The sequence below is a fragment of the Saccopteryx bilineata genome, chromosome 4 (assembly GCF_036850765.1).
Source record: "Saccopteryx bilineata isolate mSacBil1 chromosome 4, mSacBil1_pri_phased_curated, whole genome shotgun sequence".
In the NCBI taxonomy this organism is placed as follows: domain Eukaryota; kingdom Metazoa; phylum Chordata; class Mammalia; order Chiroptera; family Emballonuridae; genus Saccopteryx; species Saccopteryx bilineata.
Window position 1 is genome coordinate 279,669,630 of NC_089493.1, and position 26,327 is coordinate 279,695,956.

The window sequence follows — 26,327 nt, forward strand, 5'->3', positions numbered from 1 at the left end:
CTTATTACTTCGTGCCATCTCCTGAGTCTCCTTTGGTGACATTTACCTAAGAGGAAACTCACTACAATATTAAAAAAAAATTTAAAAAAGGAATTCTAGAGAAGTTTTTATCTTGCAAAACTAAACCCAAACCTCAGACTGGTTTGTCTCCTGTTCCTTCTCTAAGTGCTGAGTTAGCACTCAAAAAGGGACTGTATCACCCGGAACATTCCTGTCCCCACAGAGAGAAACCAAGTCAGGAGGAAGGCGGGGAGGCTCTGTCTGATACAGCTTATTCTGAGCAGCAATTTCTTTTTTTTTTTTTTTGGGGGGGGGTGCTTTCCGGTAACGAATTTGCCTGGACAGAAACAGCAGTTGTGACTGCAGTGCATTGTGGGAAACATCTCCTAGGGATGCCACATGCCAGTCATTTGAAAGCATTGATAAGAAGGCTGTGGGCATCACACTGGGAAAGCAGATTCATATTTGTACGGATCGTGGGGCTGCCGAGCTATCGGCCGGAGGTGCCGACGACACTGTGCGGAGCTACAAGTCTAAACGCTCTTTGGGAGTATGGTAGATGTTCTTTCGTCCAATGTGATTCCAGCTGTTTTTTTTTTTTTCTCTTGTGTTAGGCCAAAACAAAACAGCATTGCCAACTGAACACATAGCGAAGGAATGAAAAAAACAAGAGCAAAATAAAACCAAAGGGCACACGAAGAATGGGATACAGGAGAGAGGGGATGGGGCCCCCATCGTGGAGAGAAAGTGCAAGCGGCAGATGGAGTCTCCCAAAGTCCATGTCAGCATTTCTTCCCACAAGTCTCTCAGGCGAGATGAGCGCTACACATTTCTTTATGAGGCCTTAAAAAAAATTTTTTTTTTAAAAGTGAGATAAGGCCAGAGAAAACCACTGTGTGGGACTTTGGGCCTGTCCTCTTTCCTGGAGGGTGGCAGTGGGCACCGTGAGCACTAGTGGAAAAAGTGATTCAAGCAGGGTGTGATTCTGAGCCCAGAATGCTGAACACTCCACACGCACTCTGGTTTCTCTGAATTTCTACCACTCTGCTCCACTCACTAAAGGATGGCTGGGGCGATGGGCTGGTCTTGACGCCCAGGCTCAGGTTCTGACCCAGCACCACCTGTCCATCGTCCCTCAGGATGAGCAGCTCTCTGACGGGGGCTCGCCTGCCTCCCGTGAGCATGCGCACGTCTGCCAGCTTTGTACATATGAATACACACATGAGCTGAGCTGCTGACAGGGCAGTTTAGAAATGACTAATTCTCCAAATGGCACTGTTGTGCCATCTGGAGACGGAGCAGCAACTTCTGCATACGAGTTCCCTGGGCTCATCTGCATTTGCATGTAGATATTCAAAAAAGTGGGCGAACCTTTATCCCTAATGGGGTTTTTGGTGATGACAGTCATCAAGGGTGTGAAAAAGTTGCCATCAAATATATTAAAAAGCAAACAAACTGACAAATACCATATACACTAAACCGGTCTTTTCTTTAGAAAAAGAACCAAGAATTTTATTAAAGGGGATGGGTTTTTCCCCATAAAAAGAGCCTCTATTTTTTTTAATAAGAAAAAATAATCTTCTCTTACCCATTACCCATAACACTGTCTTACTTTTATTTCTTTTTACATTATTATTAATTTTTAAACTAAGAAATGCTTCTGAAATGTTATCTTCATATTTATCCATCTGGGGAGGGGGATTTTGCCAGGTTTTTGCCAAGGGAAAATTACCCAGCACGGACACATTTTCTGGACAAGTGCCGAGCTCCAGAGGTTACTGCAGCTGGTGTTTCTGAGGTCTGAGGCCACAAGGTAGGGCTGGAAATGAGGGATTTGGAGAACACTCTGGCTGCCTGGCCAGGGGCAGGGAGGACGACTGGAGGCCAGAGTGGGAAATCCCAGATGTCCAGGTTTCCATCAGGGACGTTGGGCCTCCCCTATGGCTCTGCCCCAGGCTGACCATCAGCCCCCTGCCAGCTCCCTCAGAAGTTGATCTTTGGCTTTGGGGCAGGGGCTCAGCTGACCCTTGTCAAGTGAGTTACAATTTCCAGTAAATTTGTGGGTTTGATGTGTTCAGTCTGGAATCGGTGGGCCTGAGTGATGTGGGGGAGAAGAGCACAGCACAGCACAGCACAGCAAGTCAGAGGGCAAAGCTCAGAGGAAACAGCTTTGAGATGCAAAAGAAGGCAGGAGGCTCGTGACTAGTAAGCATGGCTGCCAAGTGGGAGGGCAGCGTCGGCCACCCTGAGAAGCACCCAGGGAGATGGCAGCAGCGACGGCCCAACCTTGCCGCTGCCGTGCGGAGCACCAAACCCAAGAGGGGGGTTGACGGAGGGACGTCCAGCAGGCTGTTTGTAACTTCTGGCCTTTGGCTGGAATGTGACCGAGTCTATCACATAGCTTTGAGGAAGACCATGGAAAAAAGGGGAAAAAAGCTGCCCTCTTGGTTGCTTTTTACAAATTCTACCCCCCAACTCTGTGGCCTAAACTGGGGGTGTCCTGCAAGGGCTTGGCTAGAAAAGCTGCCTCTCGCTCAGGGCCTGTGCTGAGCCTGACGCTGGCCTGCCTGGTACTTCAGAGCATGAGCGCATGTCTGCGCTGCCCTGGTCTGGCGTGGGAGGGGTCAGAGCTAGGAGGTTTGATCCATGGATGAGATGAGGCCACAAAGGGGACGGGAGATCCAGGACCAGGGCAAGCTGAGGAAATGCCCACTTTGAGGATGGCTCTCAGGTCACGACCTGGCATCCTCAAAGGCCCAGCTTGCCCTGCAGAGCCTGCTGACTGGAGCGACGCAGCGTGACGAGGGGGCACCGTGGGGGCTGACAGAGGAGACCTGCCTGAATGGGCTGTGCCAGAGTTGCCGTGACAGCTGCCGTTCGGAGCACTAAACCCAGTGTCCGCCGTGACTGTCGGCCTCCGACAGGCTGAACACTCGCCGGCGTCCTTTCCTGCCACTCCTGACTAGAGGGAAACACAGCGACAGATCATAGATAGCCTTTAACAACAGGACAGAGAAAGGTGACATGGAGGGGTACAGAGCAGAGACGAACGCTAAGCATCGATGACGACACGGGGTGAGGGGCAGTGGGGGCAGTGCCCCAGCGGGTGCTGTGACAGCTGGGGTGTGGGGTGCAGCCCCCAGGCAGGTAAGATGCCCCCTACTCTGTCCCTCCAGGAAGAGGGACAGCTAAGAACCAAATTGTTCGCTCATGGGACTCAATCCGGTTAAAGACAGCGAAGGTTTGGTCCTGTTGGGAAGGAGACAGAGTGGTCGTCGGCGACCCCTGGTCTCGGTGAGAGACCTTAGGGGCTGGAAGAACAAAACTGCCCGTCAGCTTTCGAAGCAAACCACCAGTCAGGATACAAACCCTGCATCCCCAGGAGACTCGGAGCAGGGAAGGCTGTGTGGCTGGGGGATCGGAGCCAAACCAGCTGGTGAAACAAGCAGATTTCTGACCCAACTGACGAGGCTGACGGTTCCTGGTGCCGCCACCCTAAAAGCAACAGTGGAGCTCTGTGAGTTCCGGGAACGCCCTGGGTGGGTGAGCGCTCCGAGACTTCCTCCCTAGCCATGAGGGGCCACTCTCCAGGCGATGCGCTGGTGGTCTGCACCTTTGAAAACCCAGACTGGACCCCAGCAGGAAGGTCTGAGACCCGGTACCCAGTGGGGGGAGTTCTAATTGGCTGAAACGAAAATGTTAGGAGCACCTCACTGGGGAGGAAGGGACTGTCATCTCTGAGACAAACCTGGGACCACGGCAAAGCTTAAAATTAAGGCCAGAGAATATAAGGTGCAGGTATCAGGTGCCACTAAACTATAAGCTTAAAAATGGTTAAAATGGTACATTTTATGCTATATATTTTTTACTCCAATTTTTAAAAAATGCCACAGAGAAAGCTGGGACGAAGACACCTCTTACTTGGGTTTCTGTCCTTAAAAGTCCTGCCCGACTGCGGTGACTGTGATCGGCGACACTCGGGTCAGTCTCGGGCTGCCTGGCTCTACGTTGGCCTAAATGGGACCGTGTCCTGGCATGAATGAAGGCTGTATGTTTAGACAGTGAGCTCGGGAAGCAGGTGAGGATGGGGAGGGAGGACCAGGTTCCAGACAGGGACCAAATCTTCCCTCTTTCTGTGAACCTTGGGACACCTTGGCCACAGCTCCTAATTCCATCGGGCCTTAAGAATAGACATTGGAAAGAGCAGGCTGGCCTTCACTCCGACTTCATTTTTTTAACAAAGGATTTTCCTTTCTCCTCAAAGCAGCCTGCTCAGAAGCAGGGTGACATGCGGCAGATCCAGAGGCGGGAGGCACATGTGGCTGCCAAGGACCCAGTGCAGGTCACAGAGCTCTCATCTGAGGACATGTTGTTCTTACCAGAATCCTCACGCACAGTGTATGTGTGTGTGTGCAACTATGTGCAAAAGCACGTGTGAGTGCATTTGCATGTGTGTACGTATTTGTACCTGTCATCATGTGCGTGCACAGACATAAGTCAAAGTATTTCTAAAAAATTCCTGCTGGTCCTACACTTGGTTCCAAAATTGGGTTTATTCTCTATTTCCCGCCATATGTTCCCTGCAATTTCAGCTTCTCGAAACCATAAATGTTTAAGGAAAAAATACGCTGAGGCCAACCCTGTAATTTTCTCATTGGGAACACGCTGAGGCCCATCAGCTTAGCCCCGCTGGGCGAGGGGGCGGTGCGAGGCCAGGTTCCTGGATGCCTCCCCATGCAGGGCGCCCAGCTCTGTGCGAGGCCGGGTTCCTGGATGCCTCCCCATACAGGGCGCCCGGCTCTGTGCGAGGCCGGGTTCCTGGATGCCTCCCCATGCAGGGCGCCCGGCTCTGCCCAGCAGGACGTGGGGAACTCGAAGCACTTTCTTTTAAAATTTTTTTCCACTGATATGTGGGGGGTGGGGTGGGCAGGAAGCGGGGAAAGAGAAGCATCAACTTGTTCCACTTAGTTGTTCCATTTAGCTGTGTACTCACTGATTGCTTCTCCTATGTGTCCTCAGCAGGCATTGAACCCGCAACCTCTGGAGCACCAGACTGATGCTTATCTACCACGCCACCCAGCCAAGGGTCCAAGTGCTTTCTTTAAAATAGACAGTGGGAATAGGTCAACTCATAGACTGGGTATTAGAACCAGACAATAAAGTCCCTTCCTCACACCTTTAACAGGCATATAATTGAGGATGAAAATAAAACCCCTAATCCCAACTCTTTCTGGTTGGTTACTCTGGTTACCAGGGGATTCAGTTTTGACCGTTCCTTCAGTTGGGGCATCTCTTGGACCTAATTTGAGGGTTAGCACTTGGTTAAAAAGCCACTCACAAGCATTTATAACCTGTTCCTGGTGGACAAAGGTGACTCAGAAGCAGGTGCTCCCAGCACAGAGGGTGTCTGGGCAGCTGGAAGTCCAGTGCAGTGACCCCTCTGCAGAGGACCCCCTCCCCTAGCTGTGAGGGGCCCTCTGCCGGTGTTGAGCCATAGGCTTCTACCCTTTGGGGCATGGGGATAATTTCTCAAAACCATGCCACCCTGGTCTATTCTTAGAAGGGCAGAATTTGCAGGTAGACCGCAGGGAGATGGGAAAAGGAACTGACCTGCCTCATGCCAGATTCCAGCTCTCCCTGTGTGAGACCCAGAGACCGCCTTCCTCTGGGAGCCCTGGCCCAGCTAACCCTCACCTTGTGACTTCCGTCCCCGGGGCCACCTCCTCTGGGAGCCGCCGGCCCCTCCTGCAGCTGTTCTGTGCAGTCAGAGCCCCTGCACATCTGCTTTGTCACGGTCTGTACCTGGACACTTATCTGGTGTGGTCGTCTGAGGGACCCGGGCTCCCCTGCTAGCCTGTGTGTTCTATGCTCTGTTAACCTGTTCCTCTAGTGCCCACACACAGCGGGGACTCAGTAAACACTGTATGTTTAGAAAAAGTTAACAGAGTGCAGGTGGGGCCCCAGGGATGAGGCAGAAAAGACGCGGATGAGCCCCCACGAGGCTGAGGGCTGGGTGTGGGCCGGCTGTGGAGGGACCTACTGACCGCAGGTCTGACAGCACAGAACCTGTCGCTCATACCGAAGGCCCCATGGCAAGCCTAGAAAGTCTGCATTTGGGATAAACCTGTCCTCTTTCAAACTCGGGGAGAAATGTACAGTACGCTGGGCTGGAGAGAAAGTGGAGGTGAAAACACAGTCGGGTGTCAGGATGTTTCATGCTCTCATTTGGGGATGAACTCATTTGGGCTGACAGAAGTGTGGCTGTCTGGGGTCCACTTTGCTGCTGATTTGGGGGGACTGCCAGGCTTTCTCCCACGGGGGCTGCATAGCCCAGCCTTTGCGGTCTGGGGTGTGCAGTCACCTGGGTCTCTCTGGATGGGCCGTGGCTTTTCACTTGGGCTCTGGAGCAACCGCGCACATTGGAAGGAGAGATGTGTGCACCTCACAAGCTGTTCTCAGCCTGGGAACCCGAACCTGGGCCCGAGCCTCTGCGGCACACCTTGGAGGTACCTCAGACTGACCGAGGAACTCACTGGGGTTCCGCTGGGCTTTGCAGTCCCAAGGCTAGGGTTCACATCCGGGACCTCCGCTCACTTGGCCCACCATGTTGGCCAAGCGGCATGACCTTCCGGGGCCGGTGTTCTCAACTGTACAATGTGAGGTGTCTGTGAAGTGCCTCTGAGCACAGTGCCTGCCAGGCAGGGGCTCAGTTTTGGGAGGAGCATCTGCTGGGACACCACGCAGCAGTGTACACCTAGAAGGCCGTGCAGGAGGGGACGTGCCATGCTGATTGCTCAAATGGTGTGAGGGTCACCCCTGGCTTTATGGATCTTCTTGTAAAATTCTAGGTTTCAAAACCACGGAAAACTGGCCTGTCTTGTCCCCTGGTGGATGGCATCTCTCGTGTGCTTCCTCTACCGAACACCTGATCGAGCAAAGTGTAGCTTCAATTGCCAAGAAGCCCGTGGAGTTTGCTAATTCCAGCTGCAGAGGCCCTGGCAGCTGCTCTCCCCACTGGGGACTTCTTGGACTCGGAGGCTCTGGAAACAGGGCTGAGAATGCTTCTGATTCAGCACTGTGCCTCAGAAACCACTCTGAGGACAAGTGGCCCCTTGGCTGGGTTGCGGGGAGAGGCCCTCTCCAGCTCCCCCACCCCCGCCCGGCTGGCCCTCTAAGGATGCCGCCTCCAGTAGACTGTGGCCAAGCCCTGCGGGTGGAGAGTCTGCTGAGCAGGCAACACAGGCCCAGCCTTTCCAAATCAGAAGCCTGAACCCCACCACCACTCCAGGCCAATGTCAAACCAGGAAAGTGGCCAAAGGGCACCCTTCCCAGTAAAACCTTCCTCCCTTCTTCCGTCCTTGGCTTCCCATCTAGCACGGCTCGATAAGATACCAGGCAGATGCTGGAACCATCTGGGCAGACCTGTCCCCACAGGGAACATGGAAACCCCATGTGCTGGCGTCTGGATGGACCTGGGAGGCCGAGGGCTGGCCTGGAAGTTTGGCATCGAGAGTCAAGTGAAAGTGGTCCTCCCAAGACCCGCCGCTCCAGCTCGTGGACCTGGGGACGGAGCTGGCTGCTGTGGCTGGAACCCGTGGCCGCGAGCTGCTCATGCGCTCTCTTTCTAGGGATCAACAGTTGGGTCTTTGGTTAAGAGGCAGAAGCTGCTCGACAGGCTGGCCCTTCACCAGGAGGTGAGTTATTTCAGTGTCTGCAGAGATTCGGACAGGCAGGCTGGGCCTCAGGCTTTTACTGTCAGGCAGCATAAAAAATGGAGACTCGCACACTGGCCTCCGCGGGCCTGCTGAGGACGCGTCGAACGGGAGCAGACACCCAGGAGGGCCTGACCATCAGTTATCGACTGGAACTGCCCGGCTACTGACAGCCAGGCTAACAGCTCCTGCATTTCTGAGACAAGAAGACATGTCGTTGGCACTGTGCAGGGGGTGGTGGGGGTAGGGATGGCGGGGCTGAGGCAGAGAAAAGAAGTGGTGCCCTGTGGGCCCTGAGCCACCCGGGCAGGTGCAGAGCTGAAGCCCCGGAGGCCACACTCGGGAACATCGGCACACACGGCCCAATTCTGATAATGTGGCTCTTCACTGGTTTCAGTTTTAGGCAAAGAATTATATGGCTCATTTGTTCACTTAACTGTTTGCTATGCATCCTTGAAAATGAAAAAAAATAAAAATAAAAAGATGGCATACCTAACTATATCAGGATGAGCCCTTTCATCCAAAATGTCACTTTAAGTATGCATGTGGTTGGGTTCACAGGACACAGACAGAAACGTGCACATGCAGGTGCACAAAATGTGCACACAAGCACACCAACACACACCCTGCACTAGGGCCCCCAGAGCTAGCCTGAGAACAGGCTGCAGGGAGGCTCAGGGATGTTCTTGGCTTCAGAAGGACACTCTGTCTGAATTTCCCAGCTACGAGCCTGGGAATGGCAGCGGCAACTGCTTGGATATGCAGCCAACCTTCTACAAGGCTCAGAAATAGCTCAGAGAGGGCGGCCATCTCACCCCAGCTGGGGCAGAGGAGCAGGTGCCGAGTGGAAGAGGGTCTGAGTGAGGTGGCTTAAGGGTGACCTTGCTGCCTGGCCTGGTGAATGTTAACAGGAGACGGAGGTAATGGATGCTGGTGGGGGGAGGGGTGTGGGCAGGCCGAGGTGCCCTGAGCCGCAGGCGCGAAGACCACACTGGCTTAACCCTTTGCTAGGGAACACAGAAGCAAAAACCTCCAGAGCGAGTGTGGGCCCCCAAGGAGATCTCCGGAGCTGGGGACAGTGGCCGGGGGCCTCGATTTCCCCGGCACATCGCTTTTGTCATAACCCATTGGTCCACGGCTTAAGAGTTTGGGCAGTTGCCCTGAGATATGATGGTCCACGGATCCCGATGGGACCTTGCAGGAACAGCAAAGGACTCTAAGGGTCCCCAAATGAGGGTGTCCCAGAGTCACCAGGGCCCAGCAGACCCACGAGGTCACGACACTGGGTGTGAAACATCACCCCCTCTCAAGGCCCTTGCTGCTGCCCCAGCTCGAAATCTGCCCTGGCTGCCCTCTGGGGTCACGTTCAGGAACTACGCCTGGTGCCTTTCCCGCGCTGTGCGCAGCGCAGCCAGTGCTCATGTGCGAGGCTACGCAGCTGACAACATGTCCTAGTCCCAGGCTCCCTGCTCACAGGGTCTCTGGGTGACACTGGTGTAACTTACAGGAGGGCAAGATATGACTCTAGCACATCCTGACAGACTCTCAAAAGGGCAGCAGGTGCACCCATGGTCAGAGATGACTGCATCAAACATTTATAGACAAAAATGGTACGCTATGAAGGAAAAAAATTAGCAGGAACATGATTCATCAGGGTCCAAACAATCGCATCTGGGAGTCCCCTTCTTGAAACACCTAAGACTTTGGAGGTGAAGAGGGGGCAGACTTAGGCTCGACCTGCTGATTTTCCATCCCCTCCAGCTCTGTGGCCAGGGAAGGCCTCTCAGTGGACCAGCCTGCAAAAGGAACAATTCCTGCCCTGCAGGGAGCCAAACCAGCCAGCCTGTGGGCAGCATCGTGTTAGTGCGAACACAGAACCTCCTTGAGTGGCAGTGTCCCCAAACAAGGTGGTGAGGAGGAGCTGGATATCAGAGGTCCTGGAGTGGAAGAGCCACAGGTTACCCAAAGGCCCCCCGCACTGTGTCAGTTGGCCAATACCTGAAGGGCTCTGGGCAACAGAGGGGGTGGACGATGAGCTGGCACCTCCTGAGTCGCAGTGGCTGGTGCTCCCGCTGCCGCTGGGGCTCCCACTGGCAGGTGGCGATGGCGAGGACAGGGACGGCGAGCTGTGCTGGTTTATGCACTGGGCCACGGCAAAGCCTGGAAGACAAGGGGGTGAGTGACGTGAGCAAGCAGGAGGAAACCAGCCACCTGCCCCACCTGTGTGTGGGAGCCTGCAGGGCAAGCCCCCACCTCAAAAGCAGGGCTGGGGCCTTACCTTAGAGACCATACTGACAAACCCAAACCCAAACCCAAACCCAGCTCCTTCAAGGGCTGGATCCGCGCCACACCGTTGGGAGGAGGTTTACCAGTATGGGACCGACCTGGACACATTTTGAAGGTGTTTCAAGGGAAAGGGAGCAGTCAGCCATAGAGCCTCGGGCAGGGCTGTAAACCCGAGCGCCTGCTGCTGGCTCGGCAGCATGGGGCTGTGCCCCTGGAGGGGACGCCAGCCGCGGAGCTTTAGTGGCATCCTGGAGAAGTTCCCACAGGGATGAGGGACATCCTCATGGCAAAATCGCAGGGCCTCTGCTAATGTGCCCGAGTGTGCCAAAGGCAGGGCGCCGATCTAAGCTCGGAAGCCACGCTGGGCGGACAGGGAGAGTCCCCAAGATGACCCCTGCAGAGTCTGCTCTGCCTGGCAGGCGGAATGAAGGCTCTGGCGGAAAGCTGCCCAGCACAGGCATGTGCCACAAAAGGACATTTCGGGCAGTGATGGCAGTCCCATAAGATCATAAGGAGCTGAGAAATTCCTGTCACCTAGCGACATCATAGCTGTCATAGTGCAATGCACTTAATACCCATGAGTGGGTGGTGAGGCTGGTGTAAACAAAGCTACTGTGCTGTTGTTCGTTGCATAAATTATTCACAATACAAAATACTCGATACTGATAATAAACAACTGTTACTGGTTTATGTACTTGCTATATATCTTTAAGTTATTTTAGAGTGTACTCTACTTATATAAAACAAGTCTGCGTAGCTGTGTTTACCTTGTCTCTTCACCGTGTCATCTCCTGTGCTCAAGCTGCTGTCTCGTGTTGTACACGGTTAACGTGCTGTACGGGCTTATACAACCTAGGTCTGTGTACGTGCATGCTACGTATGATGTTTGCCCAGTGATGAAATTGCCCAACGACACATTTCTCAGAACAGATCCCTGTCGTGAAGTGGTGTACAGCCTCACATGGCCTTCGGGCAACCTGGGTCTGGAGATGGAACAACACACTTCTGGGGTCTGTGGCCTTCCCAGCACAGGAGAGTGGATGGGCCCTGTGATGTGGAGACACTCAGTCTCGGGCACACCCTGTGCCACCATGCAGAAACCCTGAAATGTGTGCCCAGTGTCATCTCCCAACTGCTAGCTGGGGGTGTCCCCAACTTCTCATCACCCCGCTGTAATGGGGACACAATGAGAAAGCGTTCATCAGACTCCTGCACAGGGCGTGGCACGTGGGGAGAGCAGGGTGGTCTTCACAATGAAAGGAGGCCATTCTGCATGAACCCGCCTAGAAGCCCCTCTTCCAGTGGGCACGTGCTTTCTGCAGACTGTGACCTCTCTCCTTCTTACAGCTGCTTTTCTAAAGGGCCATAGCTTCTGAGTTTATCCACTTGATACATAAAAGCTCCCACGGAACAAACGCCTCATGAGATCCCAGGGGCCTGTTCAGACCTCGGTGGTTCCGGCTTCACCCCAGGAGCTGGACGGGACCGCCGTCTAAGTGCTGTCGGACCCCACTGCTTTTGCTCCGTAATGCAGAAGCAGCACCGAGTCGGGGAGGGCCAAGGGGCCAAGCCCTCCCTCCAGTTGCGGGGGGATCCCCATCCTCCCGGCCAGTCACATCAAAGCTCTCCACTCAGTGGCCTGCTGACGGGTAAATAAAGTGTTTTACAGGCACAGCCTTCGTCTTTTGCTTACATGTTGCCTCTGGCTGCTTTTGAGTTCTGTCAGCAGCACTAAGTAGCTGCCACAGGACCACCGCACCCTGCAAAGCCTGGAATATTTTACTCTCTGGTCCTCCACAGAGCCTGGCAGAGGATGGAGCAGGGGCTCTGGCACCAGCAAAGCCTGGGTTCTAGTCCCGATCTGCTCACTCACCAGCTACGGGGCCTGGGCGAGACTGCACTTCCCTGAGCCTCCTCCCTTCACCCATCAGTGGGTGGGCACAGGTCCTCCTGGCTACGGGCTCTTCACAAGTGGGACCCCATACCTGGTCATCACAGAGGGGCCATTTTGTACTAATGTTTGTGTGAAGTTATTTTTGTCTAAGGATCAGATTTTTAAAAGCCCAGCCTCTATTTATATCCCCAGTCAGGCCCTCCTGGTGTGGGGAGATGAAATGGCAGACAAATGTGAGGCCTGGTGGGAGCGTGGGGGGTACATTCACCGACCCCTCTTTTGTAGAGGACAATACTCCCTGCCCCCACCTGTGGGCAGAGGTCTGCTTACCAAGAGAAGAGCAGAAAGAGGCACTATGTGATATTCTGTGTGTGGTGGTGGTGGTGGTGGGGGCTCGGATGAACTAATTCTGTGTGGTGGTGGTGGTGGGGCTCGGATGAACTATGACAAATACAGACAGATCCAAATGCCAGTCAGGAAGGTCCCCAGGGGCAACCAGCCACAGCCTCACAGAACCAGCTTTATCGCTGCTTACTTCTTAATCACACGAAGTGGTAAACCCCCAAGTTCACCAGCTGTTTACTTGCTTGAAGATGAATCGCCCCTCAACAAATCAAAACATCAAGATGGCTTTTCCTAGGCTGCGTATTTATCAGAGCAATGAGCAGAGGGCCTGCGAGTGTGGGAACCGAGTTAGGACTAAGCCTCCTAACCCCTGACAACGCCTGAGCCCGAAAGGATGAATGATGGGGCTGTCACCAAGCTGGTCTCTCACCCCTTCTCTTAAGACACATGTCTTCTCTCTTAAGTTCTTTAAAGCCCTGGTTTATTGCCATAGACATTTTGGGTGGGGCCTGGAGGGTAACAGACAAGATGCTGAAGCTGCCTGCAGTCAGACTACTAAAGTTCCTTCGTTTGGGAATGGATGAGGGATCAAGCCATAGTCTGGCAATAAATACTGCGCTACTGTTGCATGTGCTGAGAGCAAAATAGAAAAAACAAATCACTGCCCTCTGATACCACGTGCCTGCAGGGTGCAGCTGGGCAGAGGTGACTGAAGGCATCTCTCTCCCTCACCTGCTGCTACTAGAAACCCACCTTCCTTCCTCTCTTCACCTTTCTACTCTCCCCTCCTCTCCCCTTCCCTCCCCCACGGCACTGGGAACCCAGAAAGGTTCGACAATGTGTTGTTGTTTTTTCTGGGTATCCAGACTCTGCCTGCAATTTCAAGGGGCTCCTTCCCAAACTGAGATGTCAACCACTCGGGGTCAGTCTGACGCGTTGGAGGGCCGAAGGGCAGAGTAGAGGAACTGAGGACAGCGCCTGGACTGCAGTGCTGTCCTCCTGTACTTGCTCCACCTGGGCCAGGCTGCTCTCGACAACCTGGCTTTGGCGGAGGGGCCAAGGCGCTTTCTGGGCGTGGGCAAAGAAGCGCGGACTGCCTACTCCGTGCACACAGACCCGCCAGAGGTCACGGACAAGGGCACAGAAAGAGGCCTCCCTGAGATCTTCCCGGCAGAAAACACTCTTGGCTCTCCCAGAGCATGTCTCAGGAACAGCCCACAAAATGTGTATCAAAGGCCGTACAGGTTTTCACTCCATCTGACTGATTCCCCGTCTAGAAATCTGTGCTGCGGAAGGGACCCCCGCGGTGAACTATGCGGATGGACGGACGTTCAAGGCCCTGGAGTGTGTAACAGGAAGCTGGCGACAGCCAGGATCTCCAATAATCAGGGCAAGGCCAGATCCACTCTACCACGCCTGGATGGTGCAATCCCCCGCTGCGGATAAAAATGCCGCTGAGGAAGAAGACAGAGTGTGGAGGGAAATGCTCAAGGCGTAGTAAATGGGAAAAGGTTAGAAAAAGCATGTGCCCACATGCTCCCACTGTTGTAAAAAAACACACCCCAAACAATAAAATGCAGGCTCTGCCTCCTTCCTTGTACAGAGCAGACAGACTGAAGGGAAGGGGTCAGGGCTGAAGTCGCCGGAGAACGCGGGGGTTTTATTACGGTGAATGTTATTTTTTGTGCTTGCCTGAATCTTCCAAGATTCCTACTACACGTAATATAAACCAAGAAAACAAGGGAGCGTGAAGGAAGGGACACAGCTGCCTGGGAGCTGGACAGGGTCAAGCCCCCACGTCGCTCACACACCCCTGGGATCTGTTCTGGCTCCCAAAGCTCTCCTCCCAGACTCACTGAGAACCCCCGCGGCCTGGGCTGGGTGCGATGCTCCAGAAGCGGGCAGACCTGGGCCGAGGCAAACCACATCCCCCGCTTTCCAGGAGCCTGGGCTCCCAGGGTAGGCCAGGTCTTCCTGCTGACCTCCGGTCCGCATCTGCCAGTTATTCTGGGAAGATGAACTCATGAGTAAGTCTCTGGCATTTGTCAAGTTCAAAAATACAACAAAAAGGTCAGCCCTCTATTTGAAGCCCGCTGATAGAGGGAGCACTGGGTTGGGAGTGAGGACTCCAGGTTTGAGTCCTAACTCTGCCCAAATGGCTTTGTGATCTTGGACAAGCCCTGTCTCCTCTATTAGTGAGGTTTAAATGGTCAATAGTTTTCTTTTTACCTAGAAATCTGAATCTGATTTGAACTCAATGAGAAGACGCTAAAATGCACCGTGGATACACTGTTAAGGCGCCTTTCTCTGGATAGCACCCCACGAAATCTCTCCCTGCGGAGAGCCAGCGTGCTGCGCGAGTCTGGGCCAGAGCTGGTCAGCAGTGGCCCGGGCACTTGCGGATGTGGTATGCGTGGCTCACATCACGTTTGTGTCTGCTGGTCCCATTTGCACACTGGAAGATTTTTACATACACATCTGCATTTCCGGCTTCATACAAAATAGAAAGATCTGGCACGGGTGGAGGCAGGGCGGGGCTGATGCCTCCCCTCCCCACCTTGACTTGCCTGGCATTCCAGTTGTTAATCTCTGCTGTTTATCCTCAGATTCTTGGTCCAGAGAGATCCCAACACCCAGAGACCTTTGGTGACAGCTCCCTCTTCAAACCCTACCCCTTAGCGCCCCTGGGTGAACACGTTGAGATAGGGCAGCCCTGGCGGGTCCTCATGCCGTGTGACAAGAACCACTTTCTCCCTGCCTCCGTTGGGTTGTTCCCTCAGTCTGGAATTCCTTAGTGCCTCTTTTCAGTTTTTACAAACCCCTCCCCCACGCTTGGAGACTCAGGGCCTGCTCGGCCCAGCCACAGCCGGTGGGTTTAACGGTTCTCTCCCCTGTGCTCCCGCAGCCCGCCCTGTCCACCGCGGGGCTTCACCAGCTGTATAGGAACTGGTCTTCCCAAGTAGGGCATAGGAAACCCATTTCCAAGATACTTGCTAGTTTGTGGAACGACTATCAGCACATTCACAGCTAGCACCCAGAATCCTCTGGGGTCTCGGGTCTCGGACAGCGCTTCTGATATGGTGAGCTGTCCTCCGATATCCAGTCTCCCCTTCCTCTGCAGTTACAGACCCTGGCAGCGAGGCATGGCCATGTGACTAAGTTGGAGCCAATGAGATAGAAATGAAAGTAGTAAGCTAAATTTCAGGAAGACTTCTTCAAAGGAAAGAGATGTGCCTCTTCCATTCGCTACTTAAAACATGCACGTGATAGCTGGAACTCCAGGAGCTACCTGGACCATGAGAACGAGTCACATATATTGCGAGGGAAGAGCACTAAACAGGAAGGAGCCTTGGGTCCCTGCTGCCTTTATGGAGCCCTTGACTGCCTTCACCCAGGTTTCCTCCACCTGAGAGGGAGATACACTTCTTTTAGGCTTTTCTTTACTATGTAGTTGAACCTAATCTTAACTGATGTTTGTGAAAAAGCATTGTTAGTGCAGGGACGTGAACTGAGCTCCACAGGGACAAGGGACTGGCTGGCCCCAGAGCTTCCAGCGTAGGGAAAGCTGCCCTGCACTTCCTGGGGGAACCTGGGAGTGGCAGAAAGAGGAGAAAGAGGGGAAGGGCCACAGAGATGGGGAGGTGACTTCCCTGCATGCCCCTTATCTTTAGGAAATGCTCTTGCAAAACTCTTTCCTTGTATGGTGTGAGTGGACTTTTTTTGGTGGAAATCAGTGAAAGGAACTGAGTTTTGTCTGGGTTCATACCAGGTCACACAGAGATTGTGCATGAAGGCCAAGACCTGGAAACAGCGGGGGGCACAAGAGACGAAAGCGTGAGAACTGGGGGTTTGAGCCAAAGATTTCCTAAATGTCCAAGGAGCAGGGAGGCCCCAGCTGACCTCTGGTCTGCTCAGAGCCTGTGCTGTTTGGGAGACTGTAATTTCTTCAAGGACTCTGTTTGTGTGACTAAAGTGTAACTATTTCAGGTTAAAAACTGGAAGGTGTAAAAACTACCTAAGCATGTGAGGGATCCCACAGGGACCTTTTTAGAGAGCTGAAGTGGGAGGAACTCAGTTGGCTTAGAACAGTGGCCCCCAAACTTTTTTGGGCCACGGACCAGTTTAATGTCAGAAAATATTTTCACGGACCAGCCTTTAAGGTGGGATGGATAACTGTATCACGTGACCAAGACAAGCATCAAGAGTGAGTCTTAGACGGATGTAACAGAGGAAATCTGGTCATTTTTTAAAAAATAAAACATCATTCAGACTTAAATATAAATAAAACGGAAATAATGTAAGTTATTTATTCTTTCTCTGCGGACTGGTACCAAATGGCCCACGGACCGGTACGGGTCCGTGGCCTGGGGGTTGGGGACCACTGGCTGGGAATGCATCTCAGGGATTCTGCGCTCTACTAAACGGAAGGAACCTTACCCCACAGCCTCGCCCCCACAGACGCTCTTCCATGTCACCCGCTTCTGGGAGGGATTTGAGGTGGCTTGTATTTTAAAACCTAAATCTAAATGCCACAAATATTAACTACTGAAAGCCATTACAACAAACAAAATGATGAGAGTCCCACAATAAAAGGTGGGTAGAAAGTCAAAAGTTGGCCCTGGCCGGTGACTCAGTGGATAGAGCGTCGACACGGAATATGGAAGTCCCAGGTTTGATTCCTGGTCAGGGCACACAGGAGAAGCAACCATCTGCTTCTCCCTCCCTCCCTCTCCCCCTTCTCTTCCTCTTCCCCTCCTGCAGCCAGTGGCTAGATTGGTTTGAATGTGGCCCCGGGCACTAAGGCTTATCAGCCTCAGGTGCTAAAAATAGCTTGGTACTCAAGCATCGGTCATAGATAGAGATCCCAGTCAGGGTGCATGTAGGAGTCTACCTCACTATCTCCCTTCCTCTCAGCTAAAAAATAAAAATAAAAAAAGGATGTGAAAAGTTACACCAGGAGGACTTCCAGCTGTGGGAAACTGATGCCAACATTTGGCCCTAAGCTTCTTGGGAGCCAAGATCTCAAGGAAAACCCAGGTGACCTGGCTCTTAAGCCAGTCCAGTGCACATGCTAGGTTGGTTCCCTTCCCATGACACCCTCCCAACACCCTATCCCCAAAGGCAGCTTCCTGGAAGAGACAGCTGCCTGACTGGAGATGGAGCCTAGATCTGGGAAGATCCCAACACATCACAGCACTCGAGAAACTTCTGTTCCTCAACAGTGGAACTCCAATTTATACACGAGATGAAGATGGAACTGCCCTGGCTAGAAGGAGCCTCCCCAAGGATGGACTGTCCTCATTATTCCCAAACACCTCTGCCAATCCTACCTTTGAAAACCACAGACATGGCAAGTGGGTTCTTTAAAGGCTCGACTCTACGGGCTGCACACTCGAGAACCACAGTGCTGGGTGGGTGACTTCGGTGACCGAGGAGGTGCCGGGGGCGAGAGGCGGACAGGCCTCCATCTGCCATCTGTTTCCTCTCTTTAATTACAACACAGCTCTGAGCAACGGGTCAGGGACGGGAGAACACTGGACGGTCCAGCTCCCCAGCCTCTCCTGCTGCCACCTGAGGACATGGGCCTCGTGTGGCCATGGGTTCCTGTTCTTCAAGAGAAGCTGATTATCTGGATTTTCAGGTAAAACCTCCTGATTGTCAAAATGGTTGACAACTTAATTCACAGCCCCTTTTAAAACAAGAAGTGGGCATCCCCAGGCAAGCCAAGCCAAGCCAAGCCCGGCGCCTGTCCGTGGGGGCCACCAGCCACCGCCTCGCTCCAGGCTGACTCTGGTGCTGCGCAGGGAGGCCCCCTTGCCAAAGCTCTGGATGGGCGGGGCCTCCCAGTCTAACACCAGCCGAAGCCATTTAAGTCTCAGACGGATGTGCTTCAAAGAACTCCAGTTTTCAAGAGACCTCTTTTAGGAAAAGGCTCTAAGATTTGGATTTTTGTCTGTCCTGACAAAAAACGGTATCTATTTTTATGTTTGCTCCACTCTGGAAAGCATAAAAGAAAACCCACCAAGGGCAGATTCATGAGAGGCAGCCCATGCATTTTGAACAGCCTCCGACTTGAATGAGGACCGTGGGGCGGGCAAGGGTGCCCTGAGCTCGCCTTCCATTAGCAAGTTCATTCCGCTCAGCCTCAGCTCAGGTTTCCACCATGCAGTGTTCAGACTTTCTCACCACCCCTCGATGCTGGGAAACAGTAAGAAATCAATCGGCCTTGTGACCTCGTGCACAGAGCCGAAGACAGCAAGTGCGGCCGTGGCCTAATTTCTCCCCTCCCTGGCTCCTTCCTCAGCTCTGCCCTTTCACCCCACAGTGCAGGCAGCCAGGTCCCTGGGGTGAGAGAGGAGGGGTGGGGTGAGACTGAGTTTGGGACGTCCGCCTGCTGGTGGCTTTGGACACACTGCAGCCGACAGGGTCTACCGGCAACACAGAGCTTTCTCATCCATGCTTCTGACTCGAGACTGGCCCCTCCCTACCACCAACAGGAAGATGAGAACGTGCTGGAAGGCATGGGGGATGGAAGTCTTGAGTGGGGACCACACCAGAGAGGCCAAACTACCCTGAACTGTTCAAAGAACGTGTGTGCAGGGGGGAGAGTTCTGCAAAGGCAGGGGCCAGAGTCATGTCCAAGGACGGTGCACCACTGGACCAGGGGAGGCCTGGCTGCTCACCCAGGACTCCTGTTGAAATTGACACAAACCAAAGGAATCTACTAAGCGCAGGTGCAAGAGTTCAGAATGGCAGCAACCCTGCCGGCCAGCAGGACCACTGGGCCCCCCCCTACAGCCCCTCAATCACTGCTAGGACTCTGGGGCTTGAGGGAAGGTAGAAGACTCAGCTATCCGCTCAGAGACTGTCCTTCCAATGTCCTTTTAGTGAGCCACACGAGTCAGTGCTTCATGGGTGTGTGAACAAGCTCTCAGCTTTGGGGGCAATCTACTGGCTTCCCCCAGCAGTCACCCTCTGTGACTTCTGATTTTCTTTGTGTATACTTCCTGTCCAGCCCGGGGGGAAGATGGGCAAGTCAGGTGTCTGGGAAGGTGGCATTTCTATGGTCTGCTTGGTCAAGCCTGAGCAACCTCACACAGGTGACCCCCTAGATCACTGACTGGCTGAGCCTCAAAATGTTTAAAGATTTTTATTTCTGGTTATTTTTAAAGGAATAACATGTCCAATATATAAAAATAGCTGGCAACTCACAGAATCTGTTAGCCTATAACTCTTTATCCATGGACAAACCTCCCTGGATTTTAAGAACTATTCAGTACTTGAAAATCAGCAGAACTGACAATCTGGTCTTTCTATCTTATTTTCTCCTTGTGTCATCTCTGTCCCAGCTCTATCCTTCAAAGCACACTGCCTGAGTGGGCTGCCACCCACAGGACGGACCCAAGGTCTAAATGCTCCCTTGGCTGTCGGGGGACACCTGGCCTGCGTGAACACCTGCTCCTGGCTGTGCTCTGCTGGGCTGGCGTTCCTTCACAGCCTCGGACACGAGCACCCTCCAGGTGCCAGAGAAGGTTGGTTGGTATGTGGACGCAGGTGGATTTGTGGTTTACAACCTTTTCACACTTGGGGGCTGGTGAAAATAGGAGAATTATTTCGGGGACCACTAAGGCAGAAGTCAACCTGAGCATAAACATTCAACTAAAATCAGTGGGTCCATAATATTTATACAACACCAGGGTGGTTAACTCTTTCGCAGACTGGTCTGCAGGTCGGGTTGCAGACCAGCAGTTAAATAAACACTGGCTATATCCCTGCAGGTTTCTTACAATGGCACAACCCCACTCTGGGTTTTGAAAACTGAAGGTTGCTAGGATGTGGACTTGACTCCCAAGGACCAGGTCCCTGCCTCGCCTGCCCTCTTCCAATGGCATTGAAAGAGCAGTGAGAGGGAGAGGGCAGACAGTTATTAGGGGGTGCTTTCAGAGGCAGGGAGGGGACTTGAACCCTTCTCCTCTGGCCCCAGGGCCAAAGGGGACTGACCCTGGAATCACTGGCCAGCGCTGGGGTAGGTCAGCTCCAGCCCTGCTTGCAAACAACAACGTCCTGAGGTTCTCATGGACCCAAGGAGCACCTGATTCTTTCTAGCAAGACTCTCACCTCATCAGCCTGCTCTGTGCTCCCAAGCCAGAAGCGGGGGAGACCACGTGGTACGCACCCCACACGGACATGTTTGCTCAGCCTCCTGTGTTTTACAAGGTGGCACTGTGCAGAAGAGCCAAGGATCTCCTGCAAAAGGCACGTACACTCAACTCCTCCCTAATACATTCCCAAAGCATAGCCGGACACCTGTGGGCCGGGCCCCACTTGCTCGTGTTTGCCAGGACTGGTGTTCTGTGGAGTGGGGAGGTTAGCTTCTGCAGCTAGGCCTCTCCCACTGCGTTCTAACAGGCTGGGTTTAGGCCAGAGTGACAGAGGATGCCGTTCTATTTGACATCATCAGCAGAGAGCATCGGGGATTCTATCTGGACCTACGTGGGTCACGCAGAATGAGGGAGTGTGTGTGGGGCTACACAAAGACCACAGGGGACACTGGCCCAGAACAAGCTTCAAAAGCTATCACTGGGGTGGTTGACCAGATAGAATTCTGTCAACTTCTGTCTTGGCAGACCCATGGGACACAGACAAGCAGGAGGCTGTACGTGCAGCTGTGTCCTCTGCAAGGGAGGAGCCCTGAGAAGAACAGATACTTGGGTCTGGGCTTGTAGCTCCCACTCCGGGCACAGGAGACAAGGGTGAAGAGAGTGCCCGGGGCTCTGGCCACTCTGGGTGGTCATGACTGCAACAGAGCCACTGACTCCGCAAACCTGTGGCTGTCACGTGTAAAGTGGAGTGACAAACACATACCTCAGGGGCCCAGGGGGGCTGAGCGAGTTGATATAGTCAAATGTTTGGTCAGAATGAGCTGTTCTGATTACTTAACTGGCTTTTACGGTCCCTGGAACTTGGGCCCAATAAGGTAAGAACTGGGGATTTTCATTTTTATAAATGTCTTAACACATGGGGGGGGGGTTCATGGCAGAAGGAAGGGCTCAGCTCTTTGGAGAAAACAACACAACACAGCAAAATTCTCCCTCGTCATCATGGTTATGACAAAAGTTTCAGGAGTTAACAAAGACAACTTTGCTGAAGTAACTGTAAATATCCAAGTTTAAGGGATTTCTGCGAAAAGAGTGGCTGAGAAAATTGTTATTTTCACCTCAACTGTTTCATGCTTGGGTTAAAGACACATGTGACTGTGTTCTGTTTGTCAGCGTTTCTTTGCTAGAGGTTTAATGTACTAGGTGGAACTATGAAATTGCCTATATCCAACCAACACGACCCACAGAAACGGTGATTTTACGAAGTTTAACTAATTGGAATTCATTCCTCTTAAAGATCTTCACTGGAAATACTCCGTGGAGGGAAGCCCACTATGTACTCAAACAAACAGCTTTCCCTAGTTGGTTTCCATCTGTGTGTGTGCGTGCGCATGCACACATGTACACACATGTGTCTATACATATATGTGTGTGCCCCTCTCACTGACCTGGATTCATCTTTTTATTTCTAAAAGGCAGCAGCTTCAACCAAACGCTTGGAGATAATCTTGACATTTAAGAAGGTGTGTTTTCTCGATGGAAAAGCTCTAAAAGGGGGCTTATAGGACTCAAAGGGGCTTCTCAGGCTCCAGGGTGATGCTCCCCCTCTGTGCCTCCTGGCAAATGCTAAGCTAATGCATTCGACATTAAAATCACCCTGGCTCTTCTGCATTTGTAGTTTTGACTTTTTTTTTTAGTATTATTAATATTTCATCATAAAAGTATTGATTTCCTTTAACTAAGAGACTTTAAAGTTTGCTGCATCCTTAAGCATGATTTTATTATGTCTTGGGGCCAAATGTTTTTCCCTCCCCCAAAACGAATGCTTTTCCTTTTCTAATGTGTAATTCTTTCTGGCAAGACGAAAAAAGAAATTGATTCACAGAATTCTGCATTCTAGACAACATTGAAGGAACGTATCTAGTAAGTGTGGTGGACAGACATTTCTTAAACATGACCAGTATCTCACTGGGGAAGCCCTTTTATCTGTTAGAGGTAAGAACCAAAATACAAGATTTGCATTAAGATACAACATAACTCTAAGAGGAGCTAATATAGGAAAACTAAGAAAAGTCTAGACCTGAAGCCAAAGCTTAGAAACTCCTTACAAGTATTCCAGGATTCCTAAAACCTCAGTTTACACACTGTCATCTCTCTCCCTTCCTTCCAGAACGCCAAAAGAAAACACGAAGGAATACAGCCGGCATGAGGCTGCCTAGCAGAGGCTCTCCGTCCCTCTCGGCTAAAGTCCCTGTGTCAGACGCCAGGTGCAGAATTAGAAACAGCGCCCGGTTTCACAGAACCCATCCAGGAAGCGAGCGGAGGGCAGTAACTGGCAACCCAAATGAAGCGCTCTGAAATGTTTAAATATTGAACATCCTTTCTCCTTCCTCCACATTCATTATTAACTTGGACCCACAGTGCTGTGTACATTGACTATTTCTTCCCAAGAATCCAAGACACAATGGACAATGCCTGGGGCTGGCGGGTGGGGGCGCGGCTAAGATTTGGGTTTCTTTCTTTCATCCTCTCCCTGGAAACCCTTTACGGTCAGCCCCACTGTTGTCAGAGCCATGAATTCCTGGAAACGTCTCAGCCTTTCAGTGACCCCTGGCGCCCGAATGCAGATGGTTAGTGCCCCAAATATTGACAGACTGGACTTTCTTCCCCTTCCAAAAAAGGGAGCAGTGTTGGAGGGGGAGGACTGCATAAAGATGCCGACGCGGAAACATCATTGGGACAGGAGCTCTGTTGTTTGTAATGTACACACGTTCTGTCACTTTGCCAGGTAGAAATACTACCGTGATGCCATGTGAATGTCACAAGTGCCTGATTTAAAAAAAACAGCAACATTCTGTCACACCCACCAGATGTCCTCTGCACAGTTACGAGACAATGGGGAGGGGGCTGGCAGTGGCCCTGCTCCGACACATGAAGCCCATCAGATGTCTGCAGTCTGGGCCGGCAGCCAAGCCAACTCAGCCGGGGCGGCATCGCTCCTTGTGAAGATGAACACTGGGGACTGCAAACGCGAACCTAAAATCTTTCCAGAAAACACGGCAGCACCTTTTCTTGGGAACCAATAAAGAGGGAAGCCAAGGGGGGCCCACCCGTCCTTTCCATGTGGAAACCAGCTGCCCTCCTGTCAGAAGGAAGATCCCTTGGATCTGCCAGCAGGATGAACTGGTGACAGGCGTTCGTTTTTTCCTGGGCTTTTATCTGTTCACGTGAAATTGTCCCAAATGACCGGCCTACAGCCCTCGCTTTCCTTTAAAAGACAGCACTACATTTCAGATCGATGTTTTCCCCTGAAACGCCGGCTAAATTTATCCTTCCCTGCATCCTGCTCTCTGGCGTGCAGCGCTGGCCCTTGCCCTGCTGAGTGAAGCGTCTGTCTTCCCACGCCGTTCCGAGCCGGCGCATCCAGCACCTAGCCCTGTGCCTCTGTTCATCATCCGTGCAACACCCCCCAGGCCTCTTAAGGATGCCTCCGCTGCCTCCTTCTCCGAAGTCCCCGTAAATTAAGCTCCGGCTCCTCCACTTCTTTATCTGGCCCCAGCTCTCCAACTCTACCCTGAAAAGCCATCAAGTGGGCTCTCTTTAAATGGCTCTTGAGAACACCCTTCCCACCCCCCACCACAGTGGCTGATGCTTATTATTTGATTGCCTTTCAAAGGAATGGGATAATGTAGGCTGCTGTGGGCTTTACGAACTGAACCAAACCAGAGAACTTACTTCTCTCTCCTGGTCTATCTTGGCAAGCTGCCCTGTGAATGAAACTCCCCTGATTGATTTAATGTCTGATGCCCAGAGAGCCCAGTATTCCTGAAATCTTTATTCATCTATGCGGTTGCAAGAGAAACATGCCCTAAACATACATTTTGAGCTACGGTTTCTATTTCGCTGTTAATAGCTAAATCCTGTGGACTCTCTCTCTTTTTGGCAGGAATAAGAAATTAAATAAAAATGAGACGACAGAAAGAATGTAGGTGCCCATGCTGGCAGGTATGGGCACACGCACTTTAAAGGGGATGAGGCCGTGAAGTGCCCAGCAGCCGACATCTCTGGAGACCCCAGTGAAAGACCCGCCGGGCATCCCCCACTCTGCTTTCTGGAAAGCAGCCTGGCCAGGTGCTATGAAGAGCCTTACACACAGGTATTCCCAGGGACTCTAAGGAATGGTTTCTAAAGGAATGACTGGCAATACGAACAAAGATTTCCATATAAAGATGTTCATTGTAGGGCAATTCATAGTGCAGCAGAGATAACTTAAGCAGCCAATGTAAATGGACTGGTTATGTACATGTTAGATAATCCCCACTGTAATGAGTTGACATCTGTCCCCTTGCCTCAATTCTGATGTTGAAGTCCTAATCTGCAGTACCACAAATATGACTTTATTTAGAGATAAGGTCATTTTGCAGAGGTAAGCAGTTGAGGTGAGGACCATAGGGTGAGCCCTAATCCAATATGAGTGGTGTCCTTATAAAAAAGGGGAAATTTGGACCCAGAGGCATATGCAGGGACACCACCATATGACAATGAGGGCAGAAATTGGAATGATGTCATGTGAATGTCACAAGTGCCTGGTTTAAAAAGCCCAGGAGCACCCCGATTGCCAGCACACCATCAGGAAGTAGGAGAGAGGCATGATATCTGCTCACACACTCAGAAGGTACCAGCCCTGCTGAGTACTGATCTCAGATCTCCAGCGCCAGACCAGTGAGATAATAAATTTCTGTTGTTTAAGCCACCCAAGTTATGGTACTTCATGATGGTAGCTGTAAGAAACCAACAGGCAACGGACTAGTATGCAGCCACGAAAAAGGAAGCCGTGGAAGAGGTATTCTGCAGTACACGGACATGCTCCTGACATAGGTATACAAAGATACCTACTGCAGTGCTGTGTGGGATAGTGAAAACCTGGGAACGCCCAAAAGGCCTAGCTAAAGAAACACGTGTATACACACTGGAATACACAGCCATGACAAGAATGAGTGTAGTCTGTATTGACATAGAAAAAACTTTGATTCACAGTGGTGTCTGAAAATCAAGCTGCAGAAGGGTAGAGAATTATCATTCTGTTTAGGTTTTAAAAAGGCAGCCCTTTTTGTTATATAACAACTACAAATGTATAATCCCTTATCCTAAACGCTCGAGGCTAGATGTGTTCTGGAATTTAGAATCTCCGAGGGTTAAAAGGCTGTGTGGTGCATGCATAGGTCACACGGTCAGCTGGGTCTCAGGCAGCTAAAACCAATCATATCAAATTGCTGCAGGAACAAACCATGCATAGTCACAATAAATGGCACATACAACTCTTATAAACAGCCTATAAACAGTTCAGTGCAGGTTGTGCCAAACAGTGAGTTACAAAAAAATCTTTTGGTTTTCAGTGTTATTTGGATTTAAGAATTGCTGTCTGATCCCTGGTGGCGCAGTGGATAAAGCGCCGACCTGAGCCCTGGCCGGTTGGCTCAGTGGTAGAGCGTCGGCCTAGCGTGCGGAGGACCCGGGTTCGATTCCCGGCCAGGGCACACAGGAGAAGCGCCCATTTGCTTCTCCACCCCTCCGCCGCGCCTTCCTCTCTGTCTCTCTCTTCCCCTCCCGCAGCCGAGGCTCCACTGGAGCAAAGATGGCCCGGGCGCTGGGGATGGCTCTGTGGCCTCTGCCTCAGGCGCTAGAGTGGCTCTGGTCACAACATGGCGACGCCCAGGATGGGCAGAGCATCGCCCCCTGGTGGGCAGAGCGTCACCCCATGGTGGGCATGCCGGGTGGATCCCGGTCGGGCGCATGCGGGAGTCTGTCTGACTGTCTTTCCCTGTTTCCAGCTTCGGAAAAATGCAAAAAAAAAAAAAAAAAAAAAAAAAGGCGCCGACCTGGCACGCGGAGGTCACAGGTTCACAACCTCGGGCTTGCCAGATCAAGGCACAGTGCGCAAAGCAACTACTGTGAGTTGATGCTTCTCACTCCTCCCTCCCTCTTTCCTCT

The 26,327-nt window shown here is 52.2% G+C and overlaps 1 protein-coding gene across 9 annotated transcripts in view; it reads right to left on the reverse strand.

Annotated features, from left to right (window-relative positions):
- CLEC16A (C-type lectin domain containing 16A) overlaps positions 1-26,327 on the reverse strand; it is a 222,844-nt gene that overhangs the window by 3,661 nt on the left and 192,856 nt on the right. For 4 of the 9 annotated variants that reach the window (XM_066274867.1, XM_066274866.1, XM_066274865.1 and 1 more), the window contains 2 exons: positions 9,711-9,872; positions 3,370-3,495 (listed from right to left, as the gene is read on the reverse strand). In XM_066274867.1, the coding sequence (XP_066130964.1) occupies positions 3,370-3,495; positions 9,711-9,872 (288 nt within the window). Of the gene's footprint in view, positions 1-2,838; positions 2,963-3,369; positions 3,496-9,710; positions 9,873-26,327 lie in introns of all 9 variants that reach the window. The other 5 variants (XM_066274870.1, XM_066274869.1, XM_066274868.1 and 2 more) reach the window with 3 other exon arrangements.